At 37.8% G+C, this 22,473-nt stretch overlaps 1 protein-coding gene across 2 annotated transcripts; it reads left to right on the top strand.

Annotated features, from left to right (window-relative positions):
• The first annotated feature begins 1,782 nt into the window (after positions 1 to 1,782).
• On the top strand, positions 1,783 to 22,152 carry akna (AT-hook transcription factor). Of its 2 annotated transcripts, XM_067375607.1 has the most exons (24): positions 1,783 to 2,140; positions 5,927 to 6,202; positions 6,399 to 6,567; positions 6,724 to 7,606; positions 7,955 to 8,258; positions 10,803 to 10,877; positions 13,103 to 13,259; positions 13,923 to 14,050; positions 14,208 to 14,267; positions 14,360 to 14,478; positions 14,568 to 14,733; positions 14,834 to 15,003; positions 15,091 to 15,258; positions 15,687 to 15,933; positions 16,047 to 16,150; positions 16,483 to 16,775; positions 18,137 to 18,278; positions 19,393 to 19,554; positions 19,655 to 19,785; positions 19,977 to 20,105; positions 20,199 to 20,294; positions 20,393 to 20,482; positions 20,605 to 20,758; positions 20,898 to 22,152. In XM_067375607.1, the coding sequence occupies exons 2-24, from the start codon at positions 6,017 to 6,019 to the stop codon at positions 21,160 to 21,162; spliced, it is 4,398 nt and encodes a 1,465-aa protein (XP_067231708.1). In that variant the 5' UTR covers positions 1,783 to 2,140; positions 5,927 to 6,016; the 3' UTR covers positions 21,163 to 22,152. The 2 variants fall into 2 exon arrangements, with proteins under 2 accessions (XP_067231708.1, XP_067231709.1); XM_067375608.1 differs by lacking the exon at positions 1,783 to 2,140 and having other exon boundaries at positions 5,829 to 6,202.
• The last annotated feature ends 321 nt before the right edge of the window (positions 22,153 to 22,473 follow it).

The following is a 22,473-nucleotide window of genomic DNA, read 5'->3' as shown; positions in this document are numbered from 1 at the left end:
TGCGTAACAGGGTTGAAGGTTGAGCTGGAAAAATACAGTCAACTCAACATGTTTATAAAAATTGATAAAACTGAATGACAGTACTTGGATGTCAAATTGTTAAAGAATATGTTATGTAGTAGCAGGTTTGTAAACAAGATAAACAGCTAAATACTATGGTTTGGACATTAAAATGTGTTAATAATAATTAAAAATATTCAACTACAATGAATGTAATTGATTGAACATGTCAAAATTATGATTCTTGGATATCATTAGTAAGGTCATGACCTCTGAGGCTGGACAGGTCAAATTGCATTTGGTGAAGGATATAATGGATAAAAAGGGGACACTAAAGTAAAGTGTATTTGTGGAGAGTGCCAAATACAGGTTTAGATGACTTTTCAAAACTACATTTATGATTTCATAAGTGACATGTCTTGGAGTCTTGGCATTCCCAAGTGAAAAATATAAAGTTTGAGACCCTTCATCTTGCTGATATCTGCTGGTGTCGTTACTGACAGCATTTGACAGACATTTCTGCTTGAGCTCTCTATACTTGATCTGCATTCAAAATAATGCCCTCAGAAGCGCTGATGTTTTAACATGCTGAAACCTCATTTTCCCAGAATCATGTTTAGTCATTTTATTCTTATTTTATTCCTTTTACAGTTGTTTTACCTGAACCCGCTGCCTTTGTTCCTCTGTCTGCCTGCCTCTTGTACAGTTTAAAGAAAAGGCTACACAACCATGGTATTTATACAGAAAGTGTGTTTTATTTTCCAATAAAGATAAAGTGCGGAAAAATGAAAGAAAAGTAACCCCTTTGTCTTTCCATTCTTCATCTCCCCACCATTTCTGGTGCTTTGTGACAGGTACAAATCTCATTAACTATAATCAGTGAGATAACAAAAATTAATAGGCCCTCACTAAAATATGAAGTAATTCCCCAGTAGCGTGCCTTCCCATTTGATCAAACCAATTCATCCACACACACAGACAAACACATGATCATCAGGACTGGTTAGTTATCTGCGAACAGGAGTCATCTTGTGGTTTCTCATTCATTAGGTGTCAAAACACAGAGAAAAACCATTAGAGGTGTACAACACAAACAGAAAGCCTCATTAACTATATAGCATATGGCTGGATGAATAAAACATGGGGAAATAATTGATTGCAGGCTTCATTTTGCATATAGGTCATGTGTTTGTTTAAAATAAATTGAAATAAGTAAAAAGTACAACATCTGAGTGAGATTTTTAAGAACGTATCAATAAATAAAAACGCTAGATTATTGCCATATGAATAAAAAGTCCATTATGGATGGTAGTACTATAATGGTACTTTGATGTATAGATCTATGTTTACCATATTCTTTCACAATGATGTTTATTAGTGCTTCAAGAATAATGTAGTCATGAAACATTTCCTCTACTGACAGCTTCAGATCTACACAGTTTAAAAAGCCGTTATATGGCTCCATCATGTGGCTGATAACGGTATCACATACAAAATAAACGATGTTTTGTGTCTGAAAATGCTTTTTGCTCTGTCAGTATACGGTTACATGAGGACATCCCAAAGAGAGAGACTCTCTCTTAGTTTAGGAGTAAAATGCTGTTATGTACATGAATCGTGTCTTTTAACCCCGCCCTTTTCCCTGTTGAGCCAATCAAAACTCCCAATCCAGCGTTCTGTTGACTTTGACAACGAAGCCCCGCCCTCAAATCAACGTCTGCTCTTCTTAGTTTAATGCTGTAAATTTATTATTACGGCGTCTTTGTTGTAGTTTTTGGAGATTTTTCCTGAAAGTAAAGATAATGTTTTCCACTCCAACTTTTCAACTTTCGCGTTGTACTTGAATTTTTAGGTATGAAGTGAAATAAAACTAGTCGCGTGGAGTGAGTTACAGAGATTTTGGCTCGCGCGAGCAACACAACACGCGAGACCCGCTCGAGCTGAAGCAAAAACAAAAGTAAAAGGGACATGAAAGCTTGAGTTAACGTGCATTTGTCAAGAAGAAGGTGAGAAATCCATGTTTGCCTCGTCGCTTGGTGATGGAGGGACGGGCTGGTGGTGTTAGTTTGGGTGCTGTTCTCAAGGCAACAGTCTGAAGTTCATGTTTTCACATGAAGAGCGCTGTTTTTAAATACTCAAGGTAAGGAATCTTAAAATACTACAGTCAGAGGAACTTTGCTTGTTAATTAAAGATTGCATGTCTCAAAGAACAGTGTTGGAGGTGGCTGAATAGCGTGCATGTTTGCAACTTTCCAAAGGGCTTTTGCTCTTGATCAACAGGTTAAACCTCCTTCTGCTCGTTATTCAAGTTGTACAAATGTATTCCACTCTTAACTAGACAGAAATATATATATATATATATAACTAGTGTGTGTGTGTGTGTGTGTGTGTGTATGTATATATATATATATATATATATATATAAGACAGAATGATGAAATATAAATCCCATATAAATTGCCCTGGATTTGCTTTATTATTAACTTTTTGTCCTAACTGACATGCAAAATAAAGCAGGCTAATCAAGTAAAAACAAATTAAACAGTAAATGATAGTTTACATGACATGAAGTAGTGACAGTAATTGTACTGTGTGACAATACACCTTATATAAGGCTATTATAAACAACATTTATGATTATTATATAATTATGTGATTTATGCTATGATTATTGTTTAATTATTAGCATTTAATGTTGTCTAATATTCTATATTTATAATATTCATATATTAGGCCTATATTCAAAAAGCTAAAATTTGAGCCAGAATCTGTTTACAGATCTAATGTGTAAAAAATGAAAAATGATACTTTCTAGGCTCTAGTCAGGTGTTTTTGTGCTAATAATGTCTTTTTAAAACCCAAAAGAGATACTCAAGGTTTGAAAGTGGCACAGTCCATTCAATTTATTGCACTGACATTGGAGTTGATCATGTGGCCTGTCTGATCACAACACAAATATTCTTCCTCAGACACTGTGGATCTTCTCGGCCCATAAGGAGATTTAGGGCTCAGTGTTCGTCTTATTAATCCTGTTTCAGCGGTGTGTGTGTGGCCACTGTTATGTAGTCTATTAAGTGCAGTAACAGTGAATGATCTATATATAGGATACGTGTTGCTTTTGGCTGAGCTCACCACAGGCTCGCTGAATGGATGGCAAAGATCTAGACAAGCGGTTAATTAACGTATGCTGCAGAACACAGTGCACTCGGGAGATTAGCAGACTCCCTCGGCGAGTACATTTGTGTGCATGCTGGCGGAGGATGCTGACAGATTGTTACAGTCTCTGTGGAATAGTTGCTTGCAACAAACAAAAGTTTAATCCACACAAATAGGTCTGATACACACAGGACATGACGACATGAGTTGTCCGTTCTTATAGTTTATGAAAAAACTGCAAGAATGTGTGTCTTTTCAGGGACTCTTTGCCATTTCTCAGATTAAGACTTGTGCGTATCTTAGACGTAATGACCTTTTTGACATTTCAAGTATGCTCAGCTATTCTCTAAATGTGGCAGTGTCACAATTTAAAGGCTTGTAAACCAAATTTAGTCTAGAAAAAAAATGGAACAGTGCTTTTCTTATAGATCAGAATGAAAGTTTTTCCCCAGCTATTCATCTTTGCCATGAAGCAGTGTTCTGAATGCTGATTGGCTGTTCTTAGAATGATGCTTTGATGCCTTTGGCCGGCAGCGCATGGCAGAGATTGTTGTTGTGTGGTCACCATGGCAACCAAGGGCCCTGTGAAGGTTGTGGGTTGTCTTGTAGATTAAAGATCACCACACACATTCACCTCCCAGACTGTTCTTTGCTTACTGTTTTACCATTAAAAAAAAAAAAAAAAATGCATCAATAAAATGAAAGTGAAGCTCTCATTTTGATTATGCAATTATTAAATGTTATCCTTTTTTCACATTTTACTTCATCAGCACTGATTTGGTGCTCAAGAAACATTTCTTATTATTATCAATGTTAAAAATGGTTGTGCTGCATGCTTAATATTTTTGCGGAAATCATGATAATTTATCAGGATTTCGACTAATAGAAAGTTCAATAGAACAGCATTTATTTGAAATAGAAATCTTTTGTAACATTATAAACAGTGTTGGGGTAAAGCATTACAAGTAATGTGTGTTATGTGAATTACTTTTTTCAAGTAGCTAGTAAAGTAATGCATTACTTTTAAATTTACAATAAAATGTTACTTTTTCAAATAAGTAACGCAAGAATGGCAGTGACGCGACACAACTGACGCTGGTAGGTCATGTGATAAGGGCAACATAGTGAATGTAGTATGTCCAGATTTCGTTCGTACTATATAGAACATGCTTTTTAGCGGTCGTGAAGTAATTACTTATTCAAAATAAGTACCTACTCTAAAGAGTATGCGATTTCGGACACAGCCCGGGTGTTGAACTTGCTTCTCAAGAATGAGAATAAAAAAATCTTCTTTTTTCCAGCTTTGATGTCAAAATGTATGTACTGTACACAAATTAAATAAGCAGATAGGGTTATAAAGGCATCTACCTGCAACTTCAGATTGAATAGTATTTTAGAGGACAAGTATTTGATCAACAAAAAAAAGACACTTCACCTTTAAGACAAAATATATATGTGCTGTTTTTACATTTACACTCAGTTGCTCTGTTTCGGGACTTATGAAGCAGGTGAAGAGCTACATTATTTATTCAGATGTTTTGTGGTTCCACTTGAGAGCAGCTCTTTACAGACTTTGTGTATCCTTTCATCATGCTCAATTAACACTGAGCTACAGTACATGAATGACGGAGTTACACAGATGCTTAAGGTTATGTTCAGTAAGAACGGTTCTCTTTAGTCGCCTCTTTCTCCTCCAGTTTGAATGGATTTCAGTTATTTATCTTTGATAATTAAATTAGTTACAGTGTTTTTTACTTTTCGTAAAAGGACATTTAACCCAAAAATTCAAAGTATGTCATCATTTACTCACCCTCAAGTTTTTCTAAACTAAAGAGTTTCTTTCTTCTGTTAGGGTTAGGGTTAGAAGAGATTTTCTGGCCCATTGACAATATTTTTTTCATATTATAGAAGTCAGCTGTTTGGTTACCAACATTCTTCAAATTATCATCTTTAGTAGAACAAAGAAACTCATACTCATAGACAAGGGAGAGACGTTTACACCTGGTGTTTTAATCTGTTTTGTCCACTTTCGACCACTTCTGTCCTGATTTCTTCAAGGGGAGGAAGGATGAACACGCACGGTAGACGACGGTAAAATGCAGAGAGAAGCAGCCTTTGTTTTGTTTTTTGTTTTTGCTCTGATAACCACAAGACCGGCTGAACACGGTGAGTGTGTTAGAAATCAGGAATGGTAAGAGAACATTGTGCTTGGTACGTGTTTTTTTTTTTTTTTTTGTCTTCAAACCAAACTTGGGTCTTCAGCTGACAAAGTTTAAATCCCATCTTGCTAGCACGCTTCCCATAATGTTTACACATTCAGTCAGTAGGCGGACAGAAGGCGCTCTTTTGTGGTTGTTGGAACACATTCGACCACATTGAGCGTTTACACTACAAAAAACAATCCGGTCGAATGCATTTTCAGCTCCCTCCTGAGTCCTGAAGTGGTCGAAAGTGGACAAGCTCAAAACCTTTTAGACCTCGTTTACAGCTGTGTTTAGCGTCGTCCACTTGTAATCCAATCGATCAAGATGCATCTTACTACCAGTTGTAAACAGGGCCTAAATGATAAAAATGTTCATTTTTGGGTGAACTATCCTTTTAACACTGTTTTTATATCTCAGAATAGCATGAAAAGTAAAGCATCAATCATTCAATGAAAATGAAAAAAAAAAAAAAAAAACTGTGTTTTTCAGATTGTGTTAAATTATCTTGAAGACCTATAAGTAGACATTATGCAGCCTGTTCATTAAAAACATTTGTAATTGGTCAGCCATGAGAGAAGACCTCAGTGTCAGTGTGGAGGACGTGCAGGTGGTACAGGAGCTCAAAGTGGAATAAAAGAGCTATAAAGAGCCAGGTAATGAAGCGGAGCAGAGGTGGGACCACTGCAGGGGTTCTGGTGTGGACACCAGCCCCAGCCTACTCCTCTCCCTCGAGCCCGGAGGGGTCGGACTTCAGCTGGGATGAAGAACTTGATGAGAACTTCCAAAGCCAGATGGATGAGAATGGCATCATTGGTCTGGCAGAGAGTCAAGGGCAGCAGGAGGTGAGGACATCAGAGATGGTTGACTGATATCTGCCCATTTATTGGTCATTTAGAGCAGACTCACCAGGACTCTTCTGATGAAGAGTCTCATTACACTGCATTTACAGAGAAAGATTTCTCATCTATTTTTATGCCCTATCTCTTAAAATAATGGTGCTTAACTGTTTAATATGCGTATCATGATTCTTTGAATCAGGGAAGAGAGGAGGAGAATGCAGAGGACCTGTTGTGGGACATGAAGACCCCTGAGCCTGAGCATGGGCCTCCACCTGCACTAGAGGAGATAAGCTATCACCTGAGTGAGCTGCTGGACTCTGAGCCGCTCTCTCATGCCACTGGAGACGACTACTTCTCTGCATCTCTGCGTAAGGGCTCAGTTCATTTAAACATCCACAGCTGAGATTAATAGAATAAAACTATAGTAATTGTGTAGTGAAATGATTTTACTTTTGTGAAAAGGGATGAATAGTTTCTATTCTAAGGGATAAACTTTCTATTCATCAAATATTTTTTTTTTTTAGAGGAAGAACAAAGAGTAGATGATGACCAGAGCATTTTGTTGGAAGGTTGGACTGATGATGAGGATGGTAAAGGGACCGCAACAATCCACAGGCACAAATTAAACTCTTTCCCAGAGAGAGAAACAGCGTTAAACATGACCGATGAGGAGACAGAAGAGAAGGACACATGTAAAGATGCTCAGAGATTCATGGACCAAACATTTCCTGTTGCAGAGGAGATGGCATCTATGTTTGGAAGGGCGAAGAGCTTTGATTTCAATCACAAAATGACTGAGATCCCCCAAAACATTCCAATTTCAGGAATCCCAGAGCTTTCTGAGCAAAGTGATTGTGAGGAACTCAAGGAAACCGATGGGCAATTTCTCACAGACTCACATTGTTCCTTTAGAAACACTTCTGATACCATCAGTTTTCCCCATTTGTCCTCAGAAGAACTGATGAATAACTGTGATATTGAAGCTGAGACGTTTCCAGAGCTAGACATTAGGGCAGAGTCATCTTTTAGCACTTACCAGAGTCCTGCCCCTAAAACATACCACATGGATAGATCAAAGGGGGAGGAGATTAAACACAAGATCACACCTCAAGCTTCACCAAGAAGCCCTGTGATTAGACTGGGAATAATGCACCAAGATAGTACAAGAGGAGAAAAATTAGAAAGAAGGTTACACAGTCCTAACCACAACCTGCAGCCTCCAACACCCTCTCCCAGAAAAACAAACTCTGCTTCCTGTGACGATCAGGTTTCCATTCCAGCAAAGTGCATTTCTAAAGCAAGCGTCTCCCCCTTAGAGTACTCGCCACCTCCTACATTGCATCGATCTTCAGCAATGAAGAGCCACAGAACCTCCAAAACCTCTCACACTGATCCAGATGACATCAGGTGAGATGAAACACACAAATTCATGTCAAAATGTTGACCCAATAATTTGACCCATGATCTGTTCCTTGATCAGTATGTAATATAAGTTTCTCTTCAAATAATATTTAAAAATAATGAAAACAATATAAAAGTCATCCATAAAAATATATGTACATTTATTAAATGAACATTTATTTATTTAAAAAACACTTTGAAAATGTAATTTGTTGAATTGTACCAAAGTATACATTTTTGTGGAATTTAAAACATTTTTGTAAAAGGTACTATAATGCGACAAGTCCATACTGTACATTTAATTCAAATTTAACATTATTTCTGTATTGATTATTGATGTGTATATATTCTTAGGAAAGGACAGCTGAGTCACCCTTTACCTGATTTCTCCAAAGTGGAGCCAAGGGTTCATTTTCCAAAAAATAGTGGATACAGACCTCCTAAAAGCCGTAGACCACCTCATGATAGCACTTCACACCCAGATCTTCCTGTTGTGTTCAAATCCCCTGCTGAGATTGTGAGAGAGGTCCTGTTGAGTAGCTCTGATGGGTCTGCAGGAAGTCCCTCCACCAGTGGGACCTACAAGCGCCTACACAGTAAAGTACCAGAGGAGTTCCGCTCCCCGCAGCAGGCCAGCTCACTGGTGCAGCAGCTACAGGTGAACACACTGTTCAGAATGAAATTCTAGTATACTGCACACTGTATAGTACCGTTCAAAAGTTTGGGGTTCGTAAGATTTTTTTTTTTAGTGCTTCCCACACATAGACTTTACTTGGGCGGGCCGCCCACGTATAATAACGGCCGCCCAAGTATATTTGGAGACACATTTTTGCTTTTATTATTTTTTATCCTCTTATACTTTTATATCCACGCAAGATAATAAAACCATCCGCAATCGATTAACTAGTTGTTTCGTACCTGCTCGTTATGTGTGCGTCAGAAATGTTTACTCCCGCTAACATTTAAACGGGTGCTGCATTTTGCAAAGTCACAAGGGGGCGCTGTTGCGTGTTCTACAAGCTTGCGCAACAGTGCTTCAGACTGCTTCAAAGTGATTCTCAATCAATGAAAAGCGCAGATTTATGCCAAGCGATTGCTAATGAACTCAAGTTGATGAATTATAACAATGTCTACTTTATGGCCTTTATATAAAATGTTTTAGATGACTGTAAGAATCTGAAGGATCAGCCTGCAATAGTACAGACATTTCAAAATAAGAGTACCTGTCTATTTCTGGCTTGTTTATAATTAAAAGTCACACACTAAGTTTTTTCTTTTTCTTTTGGGCATTATTGGTATTTTGGTTACACAATAAATTGTATTTAATTTGATTTCCATTTAATTCATAGTAAATTATTGTAGTCTCCCCCACAGAAAGAAAAGACTAAGAACATTATTTGATACATATACTATTAATTTTATAAATTTTACTAGTGTCCCATTCACTGAGAGAGACATTATATGACAGCAAGGAGAACATAGGAAAACGTGAACCATTTCAATGCTCTAATTTTGCATAATTTACAATGCATAATATTAGTATGTAATTAAATGTAATATGTTATTTAATTAAATTTAATTTCAATAAATAAAAATACTGTTAAAAATCACACATTGTTTGTTTGTCACATGTAGTAGACCATTTTTGTGCCGTGGGTAATAGGAGGATTTTTCACCCGGCTACCACCGCAAGTATATTTCAAACCTGTGGGAAGCACGGTGAGAAATCAAATTTGCCTTGATCTTTTGGCATATAAAAGGTCTTTGTACCACTAAAACATAGTGTAAGTTTAATAACTTGAAGGGATAGTTCACCAAAAATGAAAATTATCCCATGATTTACTCACCCTTAAGCAATCCTAGGTGTATATGACAATCTTCTTTCAGACGAACAAAATCGGAGTTATATTAAAAAATATCCTGGCTCTTCCAAGCAGTAGTGGTAGTGAATAGGGCTCCTGATTTTGAAATTTTTAAAAAGTGCATCAATCCATCATAAAAGATATCCACATGGCTCCGGGGGGTTAATAAAGGCTCCATGAAATGTACAAAAACTAAAATAACTAGCTTCCGGCAGACAGCCTACGCAAATCAAGTAACGGACCTGACACATGGCGCAATGACGAACACGGAAGCACAGAGACAACAAAACAAAACACTGGTCACAAATTAGAAGTCTAAAACACAAGAATTTTTAAAGAGAAATGTTGGAGGTTTTCAATATAAGAGAAAAGAAGCTTGAGTTTGTTGCACAGGCCTATTTGTTTGAACCACGAGAGGCTTCTAAGCTTATGATACTCCTACATCGTGACATACATACAGGGGTTACTCTTGTGGCGCAAGTATGCGTACAATTGTTTGGCTAAACCTATTTGTTTTAGTTTATGAAGTTTTAAATGTGGATATTAAAAACAAACAACCAAACCCCCTATTAACCCCCTGGAGCTGTGTGGATATCTTTTATGATGGATGCACTTTTTTGGACTTCAAAATCAGGAGCACCATTCACTACTTTTATAAAGCTGGGAAGAGTCAGGATAATTTTTAATATAACTCCGATTGTGTTCGTCTGAAAGAATGTTGTTATATACTCTTGATGGCTTGAGGGTGAGTAAATCATGAGATAATTTTCATTTTTGGGTGAACTATCCTTTTATAAAATATGTTTGCATATGACTGCCTCCAGAGCAAGACATTGATGAATAGGTATACATCATCACACCATAGGCCCTGCCCACTGGTATTCAGTCGCTTAACGGCTGACATTTGCCTACACTGGATGCGAGCATCAAAAGCAAATAAAACCCATTATAATCAATGACACGGTTTACACTGGATTCGGTATACAGATATCTGCGTGTTTGGTTTCTGACATACTTCACATGCTTGAGTGTGTCGACAACAGGACAAATAGAAGAGTGAAAGAATTAAACAAGTTTAAACAGCTTGTTTTTCTCTCTGTACAGACTTCAGAAGTATCCCAGAGTCAGGAACAAGTGGATGTCTAAATTTTACTTATCTTAGTGGAAACTAAATCTTACTGAACCTAAACTTTTGAACGGTAGCATATACTGTGTATGTCTATGAAACCGAATGCCACCACATGCAAACATTTTATACTATACCATAATATACTACATTAAATAGGGAAGTATATGAAGCATGAAGCCTCTTATTTTTTCCCTCTCACTTATTCTCGCAGGAGGACTATAACAGGCTGCTTACCAAGTATGCAGAAGCTGAAAATACTATCGATCGACTTCGCCTTGAAGCAAAGGTTGGCTTCACAGACTGTATTTATGGTTTTGTACTTTTTTTCTTCTTCATTTGAAGGTTGACGTGAATTCAGTGCAGTGCTCTCTCTCATATCAGCAGGCCTGTCTCCTTTCTCCGTCTGCTCTGATGTTGACGAGAGCTATTTTTAGACTCCTCAGGCTGAGTCAACATAATATAAATTCAGAATCTCTTTTGTGACGGCCATAATCACAGCCCTCCGTTTAGCAGCATGGCTGTACAGAAGCACAGGCTCATTTTGAAACTGAAGGCTCTCTCTGATTGTGATGTTTTTCCTCAAATAAAAAGCCTGCCGAGAGGGTTTAACCCGGAGGACACAAACACTTTCAGAGAAAGATGAGCAAACAAACAAACTGAGCTAATAAGCAGTGTACATACAAAACCATTATTTGCACAAATTACTAAATTATCTGCATACTTGATATTGTACGGGTGAATGTATGCAACTTAAAATACTTGTAACTTCATTTTTATGCAATAAATTGTTGCACAAATACAGTAATTACACATCTTATTAGTTTATTATTTTCTTTTAAAAAAAATTGAATGCAACATGTTATCTTCAAAAAAATTATGGAATTTAATATGATTTAAATATTTAAATCGATCATAGCATTAAATAGCATTATTGTTATTATCATTCTCATTTGTTTTGAATTGAGCTCTATTTTATGTGTCTGATAAGATCCTACATTGCTTCAGTGTTGTAAACAGTTAATAAACACAGAACAGTGTCACCTAAACAAGTTGACAAAGTGACCTGAAACAAATCTGGGCCTGAGCCAGGATTAAAACAGGCTGTGATGTCACGTTTACCTTTGCTGTTACATAAGAGGTCAGCATTACACGTAGCAACCTCATCTAAACTCATTTCAGCAGTACTTAACCTTTCACTGTTTTTACAGAGCAATGTTGGTAACTATTTAGGTCAATAATTTTAGGCCATTTCTCTGTTTGGTTTGCATCTCCAGCTGCATTTTTTCTAATGCTCATTAAGTTCTTCCCCCACATGCCCTGGCCATCTGCTTCAGCTTTAACAGAAACAACAGCTTGAGAAAGACAGGTTTTATTCACTATAATCCTTAGTAACTTAGTTGTGGTTTCTTAGATGTAGAAATAGGGGTGGGTGATAAATAATAAAACCTGAAATGCCATGATTAGGAAATGGCCTATTCAGACAAAAAATAAAGAGTTTGTTAGAAAACAAGGTGCGTCCTCTGTAAATTCTCTGTATACCTGGCCCCCTTAGTTTCCATTGCTAACACTGTCACATTTTCCTACTGGTGATTGTTCTGCCATTGTCAAACAAAAAAGGAAGACAATTAATAAATTATGCTTCTATCGCCCACCCCTATGTAAAAAAAAAAAAAAGCATAGGCTTAAAGCATAGCCTGGTAAAACTGTTAATTTGCATCTGATTATCTACTTCTGGTATTGATCCGTTAATAATTAATATTGAGGTCGAAAATTAAGGTAACAGGTTATGAGGTAATTACACTGAGGGGTCATGTTGAGGTTAGCTTTAGTGTGATTTAGTGTCTCGGGGGCTTATCAAGTGGGGACAGTCATTTTGCCTCCATTAGATTTCAGGCAGCATACAAACCCATTTCTTCAAAATCACACCTAGTCACGATTGTGTGTGTGTGTGTGTCTATGTGTAAGGTGCCTTAATATCAGCCTTTTCACATTGTGTTTTCAGTGTATTTCTCTATCCAGTGTCTTATCAGTAAGTGCAGCAGTGGAAAACACTCATTAAATGGCCTGCTTTATGAGCCCTTTGTTGTACAGTACATGAGTCTCCTCCATTCTCATTTGTGGTTCAGCCACTAGTCTGCAGTAAATCTGAGGGGTCTGTCACGTGGGCAGGCAAGTCAGGGCCATATTTCTGTGATGGTCTCGGCATCTACACAATGGGTGGCGACAGTCCTTGTCGTGTTCTTCCCACTTTATGCTGGGAAACAGAGATCACCAATTACCGTACTACAGTCCAGATCCAGACCAGAGATTTCCATCTGAACCAGAAATGAATATAATATTAACTTTTTTTTTTTCTCCACATGTTACTTTTTACCTCCTAAAGGTACAGTATACCATGTAAATATGGATTTAGAGAGATTTTATAGTATAGTACAGATTGTGTTTTACACAGGACTCTTTACTCTTTACTTGTCAACTCTTGATTGTTGTCTATGTGCTGTTTGTTTTCAGGTGGGTCTCCGGTCTGAACCCGCAAAGCCCAGTACAGCTATCATGTCAGGTGTTATTCAGGAAGGGTCAAAGGTCATAACCCTCAGTTTTCCTCAAGCACAGAGGGCAGAGTTCAGCGCTGGATCTGCTAACGTGACCCAGCAGAAGAATGGCTCCGGTACACCACACTGACAACACCACTTTGAAACAGTGTACTTGTATAGACCTTATGTAGCCCCACCCCTTTTCAGCGCTGTGCTCGTTGTCTTCTGTCTTCCGGTTTGTATTTCTATAGCATGAAGGAAATATAAAACAAAACGCTTGTTTCTCTGGCACATAAGGTCTATAGTGTATATAAAAAAATCACACTAATGACAATCAAACAGAACATACATATTTTCTACATATTATGCACTGAACTTAATGTTTTTAGAAAACAGAAATTAAAGTTGTAATTTAGCCAAAAACCAAAACAAAAAATAAAGTTTATTTACTAATAAATTAATTAATTAATTAAATGTATTCCACAAATTAAGGCAGTCTGTATATAAATTTTTGTAATGATATAGTTATGTTTCTTATAAAATGTCGTTAAAATATAAACATTTAAATGGTGACTGTAATAACAAAAATACATTAAATAAGGAAAATTACAATGATTGTAAAATTATAATGAATATTAGTGCATATATTTAGCAAAATACTTCTCTCTAGAGTTATTTTTTTCTAGCTGACTAATGAGCTTTGGACATAAGGACTCTTTTAAATTTGTTTTGCAGTCAAACTGAATAAGTTTGTTCAATCATTCCAATTTTTTTTTTTTTTTTTTTTGACATTGCAGAAAACTCCAGAAAAACAGTAACTCGCCCTTCCTCTGTGAGCTCCCTCAGTTCGAGGAGGTCTGGACCTCTCACAGCAGACCATCTAACAGAGACTCTGACCAAACAGACTCAGAGATTCCAGCTACAGGTAACTAACTTTTAAAAAAAAACCTATTTGGATATTTTAAACCGTGTGTAACGATCACCATCATTATGTCAAACTCAAGAAAAAAAAGTTCACATTAGCTGGCATTTTGTTATTTTAACAGCAGTGCACTGAATCCTTTTTTTTGTTGCTTGTTTAGGTTGATGCTTTTGAGGCACTTCTAAAGAATGGGAAACTCAAGCCCTGTGAACAGATAACTGTATGATTATGCTTTAAAAAAACAAACAAAAAAACAAAAGAAGAATTTATAAAGACATGAAGTCAGATTAACTCAGTCTGAATCCTCTACAGGGTCTCTCCACACTGGCACAGGGGCAAGAGTCTCTTGAGAGGGCTTACCTAGATGCACGAGCCCAGTATCAGATGCTGCAGCAGCGAGAAGGCGGGCATGTCACCTTTGACCCAGACAGGTAGTATGTGCTTCATGTTTACTTCCTGCTGTGCCACTGGTTTTTAGTACGTACAGAATATCCATCCTATGCGTTTGTGTGTGACACAGGGACTTAGAAGGTCAGATCTTCAGGTCGGGGATGCGATTGGATGAGATAAAGGAGTGGCTGGAGCATGCAGAACAGAACCAACCCATTTCTGAGCCTACTTTAACCCCTCTCCCACCTTCAGATGTGCTCTCTGTGTCCATGCTGGAGACTGAACCTCTACCTGAGGTGCCTCAAACTTAACCTCTAAACCTCACTAACCTCTGACGTCATTAGCTCACAGATATAAAGGAAAGAAAATGACAGATTTTCTCCATTTTTTTCTCAGAGCCCACTGTCAGCTGTCCATCCTGAGGCTTGTGTTGGTGTGGAGGTCAGTTCAGTTAGTGAAGAGAGTGATACAGACAGAGAAGAAGAGAAGATCCTCCCATTTGTTCTTCGTCCACTCTATGACAAACACCAGCGTGTGGAGAAGGACTTCAGTAACCTCATGGACCGGTGAGTGACCTGCTTTGACCCTCATATGTATATATAAGAAAAAACAGCTTTACATGTCAGACTCTCTCATATTGTCTTCTTGCCCAGCTATCAGAGTTATAAAGAGCTCCCTGGGATGCTGGACCAAGCTGTGACTTTAAAGAGCCATGACTTGCTGGATTTTGGAGACTCTGCTCCTTCTGAGAAAAAAAGCACAATGATCAGACAACGACACAGGACTATTAATGAGAGCGAGATGACAAAATCTGCTCAGCAGTGAGTCCTGACCCTATTTTGCATAATATTACAGTACAACAGATTATCTGATTCCCAAAGAATGTTATATTATATTTCATTATTCAGTCATTACTGTGATTGGGCCATGCTAACCAATTTTTTTTTTAAAAAAAGACAGGTACCTAGATTAGAACTATATCTGACCAATTAGAAAACATCTTGGCTGCTAAGCCCCACCCATTTTAGAAACCCTGACATTCTATCAGCTTATTCTAATTCAATTATATAAATTAAGGTAATTGACACAGATATAATGAGAAAACTTCATTGTTTGTGATCTAAACATCAGCTGTATGTTGTTATCAGGTTTTGAAAGATAATTGAAGGTAACAGCAGTTCAGTCCATGCTGCACTCAACACCTGGCTGTTTGCTCTCTCATTCACCTCACCATTTTCTCTTTCTTTAGGCACCCAGCAGTAGATTGTGTCCCACCCTCCAGCCCATCTGTTAGGTCACAGGTGTGTGACTCTATGGAAACTCACCCAGAGGCTCTTTGCCGCTCCTCAGTGTTGCCAGGGCAACAGGGCAGGGAGAGAAAAATGGCAGGAAGCAGGAAAACTCAAAGCAGTAGCCTAACCAGCCTGGCAGAGAGTACAGAGCCCAGAACTATGGGCTTGAAAGCAAAGGCCAAGACTGTCAAAGCGTCCCCTCTTGTCAGTGACTGTACAGTGACTGATGAACAACACTATATATCTTATTTGAAGGATGTGCATAAATAAATAATAGATTTTTAATATGAGTTCTACATATATTTCTGACACTGCAGGATGGGGTCATGTCTCCAGAAACAGACAGTGGCTTTATGGGCTCTGAGAGCAGTCAGCTCACTCCCGCAGTACACAGTCCTCTCCAGCAGAGGGCAGTGGTGAGGTATGAAGCGCCTTCACTCTGTAGAGCACTTCGAATTTGGTCCTGTGACTTCTTAATTAGACAAGAAACCAGTGAACTCTAAAGTGGTAGTGGTGCTTAGTAAGGCAAGCATCACTATAACTCATCCTGCACTAATTGTGCTACGGACATGAGGAGAGGTGTGTTTTTACTTTTTAAGTGACAACTTATTTTCCACCTGATTTATCATAAAATGGGAGAAAAAGTCACATAAAACTGTCAAAAACACTCAAATTTTATTTAAATTCTAGTTAAATGTTTTTGCTATCCTAGGGAATTTATGCGGCTTTTTATTTTTCTGATTCCTTCTTCAGTTCCACGCCATCTGGCCTGCACATGAAGGACACAGAAAGACCAGAGTCTGCTCTTCCTTCTGGGCACCCTTTTGTCATCTCCACCTCTACCTCCCAACCCTCTCTGAATACCCCAGGAGAACACCTCAGAACATCTGGAGGATGCACTGGTCCTGTTAGGAGGAGAGGAGGGGAGGAAAGGTGTTCTTCGTCCAGCCTTTCTCTGTCAATCTCCCCCATTCATTGGCCTAATAGAACCATCCCACCCTGGCCGAGCAGCCTGACCAGCCAATCAGATCATGGGAGTGATCATGGTGGGTGTCACCTTTTTAGAATAGGTTTGATATTTCATATAAAAAGCATGTAAAGAATTTTTTTTTCTCACTTCCAGGAGTCCATTTATATTTAAAGGGTTAGGTTTCTCTCTATGAAATTATAATAAATGGTAACACTAAATGTATTACTAACTGAACTAACTGAATAATACTTTTACAGCATTAATGAAGATAGCTAAAAGGGTTAGTTCACGCAAAAATGAAAATGATCCCATGATTTAGTAACCTTCAAGCCATCCTAGGTGGATATGACTATCTTCTTTCAGATGAACACAATCTGAGATATATTCAAAAATATCCTGGCTCTTCCAAGCTTTATAATGGTAGTGAATGGGGGGGACAAGATTTTGAAGCCCAAAAAAATGCATCCATTGATCATAAAAAAAATAATTCATATGGCTCCAGTGGGTTAGAGTGACCTCTGACCCGACACGTGACAGAATGACGAATGTGGAAGCGCAGATTATAGAGTAAAACAAAACACCAGTCACGAATTAGAAGTCTAAAACCAGAAATTTTAAAGAGAAATGTCAGGATTTCGAGAAGAGGAGCTTGAGTTTGTTGCCCAGCCCTATTTGTTTAAACCACGAGAGGTGTCAACGTTTACGATACTCCTACATCCTGCGTTATATATCCTGTCACGGGTTACTCTTGTGGTGCAAGTCAACTTGCACAATATGCGCACAGTCCTCTTCCGGAAGCTAGTTATTTTAGTTTATAAAGTTTTAAATATGGATATTGTTCTTACAAAAATCCAACGCTTCGCTTCAGAAGGCCTTTATTAACCCCCTGGAGCCGTGTGGATTATTTATTTATGATGGATGGATGCATTTTTCACTATCATTATAAAGCTTGGAAGAGACAGGACATTATTTAATATAACTCTGATTGTGTTCGTCTGAAAGAAGAAAGTCATATACACCTAGGATGGCTTGAGGGTGAGTAAATCATGGGATCATTTTAAGTTTTGGGTGAACTATCCCTTTAAGGTTAATGTTAATTTCTACACATAATATTGCATTAGTTTTATATATTAACATTAGTTTATTTACATTAAAAGTAAATTAACTATAGTATATAATTTAACATTAACCTGGTTTAATCAATGTTGTTATATATATATATATATATATATATATATATATATATGATATAAATGATTTTTACAGCATTGCCATGAAAAAATCTGTATTTTCTTGAGTAATGCTGATATTTGAGCAAGTCATTGAAATTCTCTTTCTGAAATTCTCTTTTTGCCATTCAATCTCTTTGATTCTGGTCTTGAATTTATCTTTTCATCCTGTTTTTATCCATCTTTTCACACATCCATTTTGTATCAGGGAAGGAAAAAGCACATGATGGCCATTACCCACAACCAGCCAGTCTGCAGCTCAGCTCTCCCAGAAGCCCCTCCCTCTATGTGCCTTATAACCGCAGCGACCACCTCGAAGCTCAAAGTTCCCTTCAGCTAACAAATCACCAGTGAGTTTCCTAAAGGCTGACATGGCCACTACAGCACAAACGAGCAGAGATTTATGGCTGCTCTTTTGAGCCAGGGTGTTCTGGGAAAAACTCCAGTGGTATTAAGTGGTCTCTATAAAATCATTTTTCACTTCACAGCAGCCAGAGTTCAATCTGGATAATTAGATTTCATTTTCATTCTTTTCTTTCTTTGATTCAGCAGGAGTTTTTCTCTCAAATAGACTAGCTGAAGATTGTGCTGGTATGTATTCTGCTCCACATCAAGAAACCAGCATTAATCATCACCATTAGCTATTAATAAAACAGTAAAACTGTATGTGTTTTTGATGGTTGAAATATATTCCTACGCACATCCACACACCCACCACTTCTGACAATGCTCTTTTGAGTTCTCATTGGAATGGTTATTTCTAAACCCTGTGTTGATCTGAACTGAACTAGAGCTTATAATGACCACTTGACCCACATGAACAAATGGGACTTTTGAAGAGGACACTTTGCTTATTAACTTCAAATTGTTTGTGAAGGGAAATATTTGACGTGCTCTGTGGTCTTTTACACTCTCAATGTACACTACCGGTCAAATGTTTGGGGTCGGTAAAATTATTATTATTTTTTTTATTAAGTTAAGCATGAATAAAGTCTCTTCTGCTTACCAAGGCTGCATTTAATTGATTAAAAATAGTGTAAAAAGAGTAATATTGTGAAATATTATCACAATATGAAATAACTTGCTTCTATTGTAATATATTTTAAAATATAATTTATTCCTGTCATGGCAAAGCTGAATTTTCAGCAGCCATACTCCAGTCTTCAGTGTCACATGATATTTCAGAAATCATTCTAATTTGTTGATTTTGGTGCTCAAGAAACATTTCTTATTTTGAAAACTGTTGTTCTGCTTAATAGTTTTGTGGAAACCATGTTACTTTTTAAAGATTTTTTGATGGACAGAAGGTCAAAGCAGCATTTATATAAAATTTAAATTATTTGTAACATTTATGTCTTATACTGTCACATTTTATCAATTTATTGTGTCCTTGTTGGAAAAAAAAAACACCTTTTGTTCCCTCTTCAAACAAAAAATGCCTTATGCATTGTGTATGTGTTTCAGAGAGGCTCTTAAATCTCTACAGCAAGAAGTGAACCGACTGAAGGAGAGACTAGAAGGAAATCTGAGACTCTCCAAACCTGCCTGTCCTGCTAGAGCGCCCCCTTCTGCCACAGAAGACCGTGCACACCCACAGACCACAACACCGCAGTGGCTTCATTTAAGGTAATTAGATTTTCAAATATTATGTATGTTGCCTGAAACTTGTGGTTAATCAGATGTGTTATAACTTCAGAGGGTTTGACCATGTTCCTTGTCTTACCAGGTCTTCAGAGAGGACGAGAAGGCAGACAGAGAGGGGGAGGAATGGAGAAAAAGAGAGAGGAAACTCACCAAGACCCACCCTGAGGCAGAGATCAGCATCTTTACCTCGACATCGGCCTGACACTGACCTGAGTATGTTCAGCTACATACAAATCTTGTAGGATAAATTTGGCACATGGCTTTGTTGTAAGATATGGATGCAAAGAGATTTTCTTAATGGTCCTGAATGACCAAACACTTGGATGCCAAGTTTGAATAAGTTATGCTCTGATAGAGAGATTTGTATTACTTTTTCACCATGCTCCTCATTAACCCTGCTGCAGCAACTGATTCTGAGCATGTCCATTCTGAGCCAAGACCATCAACAATGAGACATGTCCTGATGTCCCCTATGACATCAAGAGGAAGAAGACAAACCAGAGGATTTGAACGCCACAAAGAGGACAGTACCTGTAAGAAAAGATCTTTGTTATAACTTAACACAGATGACCAGGTTGTGATATGGTGATCCAGAACAATTTGTGGTCATTTTAATTGATCATCAGCAGGCAGATCCGATAATAGTGATGAAAAGGAACTGAGCCGAGGAGCAGAAATGACCTGTCCACACTGCACATCAGATCGCACTAGTACCTCGACACGTAAGCATCCTCCCTCCATCATTATAACGAGATCTGAAACTTACTGAGATTACCATTTCATGAACCATCTTCCTGTCCTCTACACTATTGATTTGAAGGTCCAATGAGGAGCAGAAGCTCTCCGCGTCTCACGCAACCTTCCTGTAGCCACTGCCCATTGTGTGGTTCATTAAGAGCCTCTCAACCAGGTTTGGCACTTCATTATGTATAAACTAATTTTATACAATTCATCCTGAAGATGTGAAATATTTTTGTCGAATATGACTTGCATCACCTGGAATCGTGTTGACTCTCATGTGTGGTTATTTAGCCAATCAGGAGCCAGTCTCCAGCCCCAGAGGGACTCAGCCAATGAGATCCACACAGAGGGACAGAGGAGGCATGAACGTGTCATTAGCTCCTCCCTCCACATTGCAGGGAGGTGTTCCAGTTATCCCATATGTGCCCATCTATCCTTCAACTCTGTGAGTAGTATATATATTTTTTCTGTTAGTCTCTTGATTTAGCCCAAGGAAATGACCTTGCATGACCTTGTAAGTAACATCTAACCCACCTGCTGTAACAACTACAACAGACCGATCATTCTGTGTCATTTCCCTGCAGTTACTTCTCCAGCCCTGTGACGACACCAGCCTACTCACAACCCTTTAACGTCTCAGCAAGTCCCACCAGAGAAAAGAAGTCAGGGGTCAGAGGTCATCGCAGACGCTCTCTCTCTGTGGACCATCAGCAGCTCTCTCTGAACAGCTCTCTGACCCGTGCCCTCACAGCAGCTAGAAACATGAGAGAGGTCTCGCATCGCATGGCTCACTCTCTGGCCTCAGGGCTGCACAGCAGTAGCTTCCTCACCACATCCTGCACCTACTGACACCAGCAGTTGTTCATTTAGCAGGCGATTTTATCCAAAGTGACACATAATGTACAAAGTACATTTCTCAACTGAAAAAGAAAGGGATGTTTGTTTATTTTTATTAGTTTACATAAAACAACTGTTTTTCTCGTAGCAGTGTGACCTGATGAAATGCAGACATGCATGGTGGAAAATGTGAAATGTCTCAGGTGACTTTTAGAGATTGATATAGCTGCATTATGGCAGCTTAATACATGTTTGTATATACAGTGACCTCAGAAATATTTGGAAACTTAATCCACACTTAAATATGTATGCATGTCATTGCTTTAGAAATATATTTAGAAATTAATATTTTGTTATATAATGAAAAGTCATTCATGCATGTTTAAGTGTGGTTTAAATGTCTAAAGGCTTTTTGGGTTCACTGTAGTAGACCTTTCTTCTGGCAAGTCCAGATAATGTCATTGTTTAGCTTTTTAATTCCACAGTGTGCTAGATTTCTATTTCTTTTAACATATGAGGAAAGTTACTTTCACCATATGAATGTGAACCAGTTTTGTTTTTCAAATCTGTCAGTGACGGGTTTATAAATCTTTATCTTTTGTAATGGGGGAAAATAATTACAGTGCTGCTCAAAGTTGGTGGGTGATTGCGTTTTTATTTATATTACAGTACTTTTGTGCTGTATTTGTTTACCTGGAATTTCCAAATTTCAAACTGGATAACCTTTTTTTTAACTTGCGGCATGCAAACATGTGACACAATTTTCTATCCCCCAGTCAGAAACAGCAGTTTAGTTCAGTGTATATAATCCATCATTCCTTGAATCTCACAAGAGTTTGTAGCAGCATTGAGGTCAGTGTGAAAAGACCAACAAATGCGATAGTTATGCGTGTAAGTTTTTCTGTTTTATTAGTTTGTGAGATATTTTATATAGTTTTCTTGGGTAAATGTCTTTTTAGTGCTGCTTGTTTTGGGCATCTCCCAATCAAGCAAATGTATTGACTCTGGTAGTGCTTTTTTTTAAAAATCTGTTTTGTATTTATAGAGCTGTACTTTTATACTTTATTTACTACTATAAATGATTCTATATTTGACTTGTGTCATGCTTCTGTTTTTCATTATAGCTATTTGATCATGTGTTTCTCAAGGTAATGAACTAGAGCTTTCACTCCTCCATTTCTCTTGATACTGTAAGCTGCAGGGGTTCAGCTGGCTTTTCAATTCAGTAGAGTTGTCATGACAGAAATATATACTTTTTATATACAGGGGTTGGACAATGAAACTGAAAAACCTGGTTTTAGACCACAGTAATGTATTAGTATG

This window comes from Chanodichthys erythropterus, chromosome 22, assembly GCF_024489055.1.
Source record: "Chanodichthys erythropterus isolate Z2021 chromosome 22, ASM2448905v1, whole genome shotgun sequence".
Classification (NCBI taxonomy): Eukaryota; Metazoa; Chordata; class Actinopteri; order Cypriniformes; family Xenocyprididae; genus Chanodichthys; species Chanodichthys erythropterus.
Note: the sequence above shows the minus strand (reverse complement) of the source record. Positions and strands in the feature narration are given on the sequence as shown.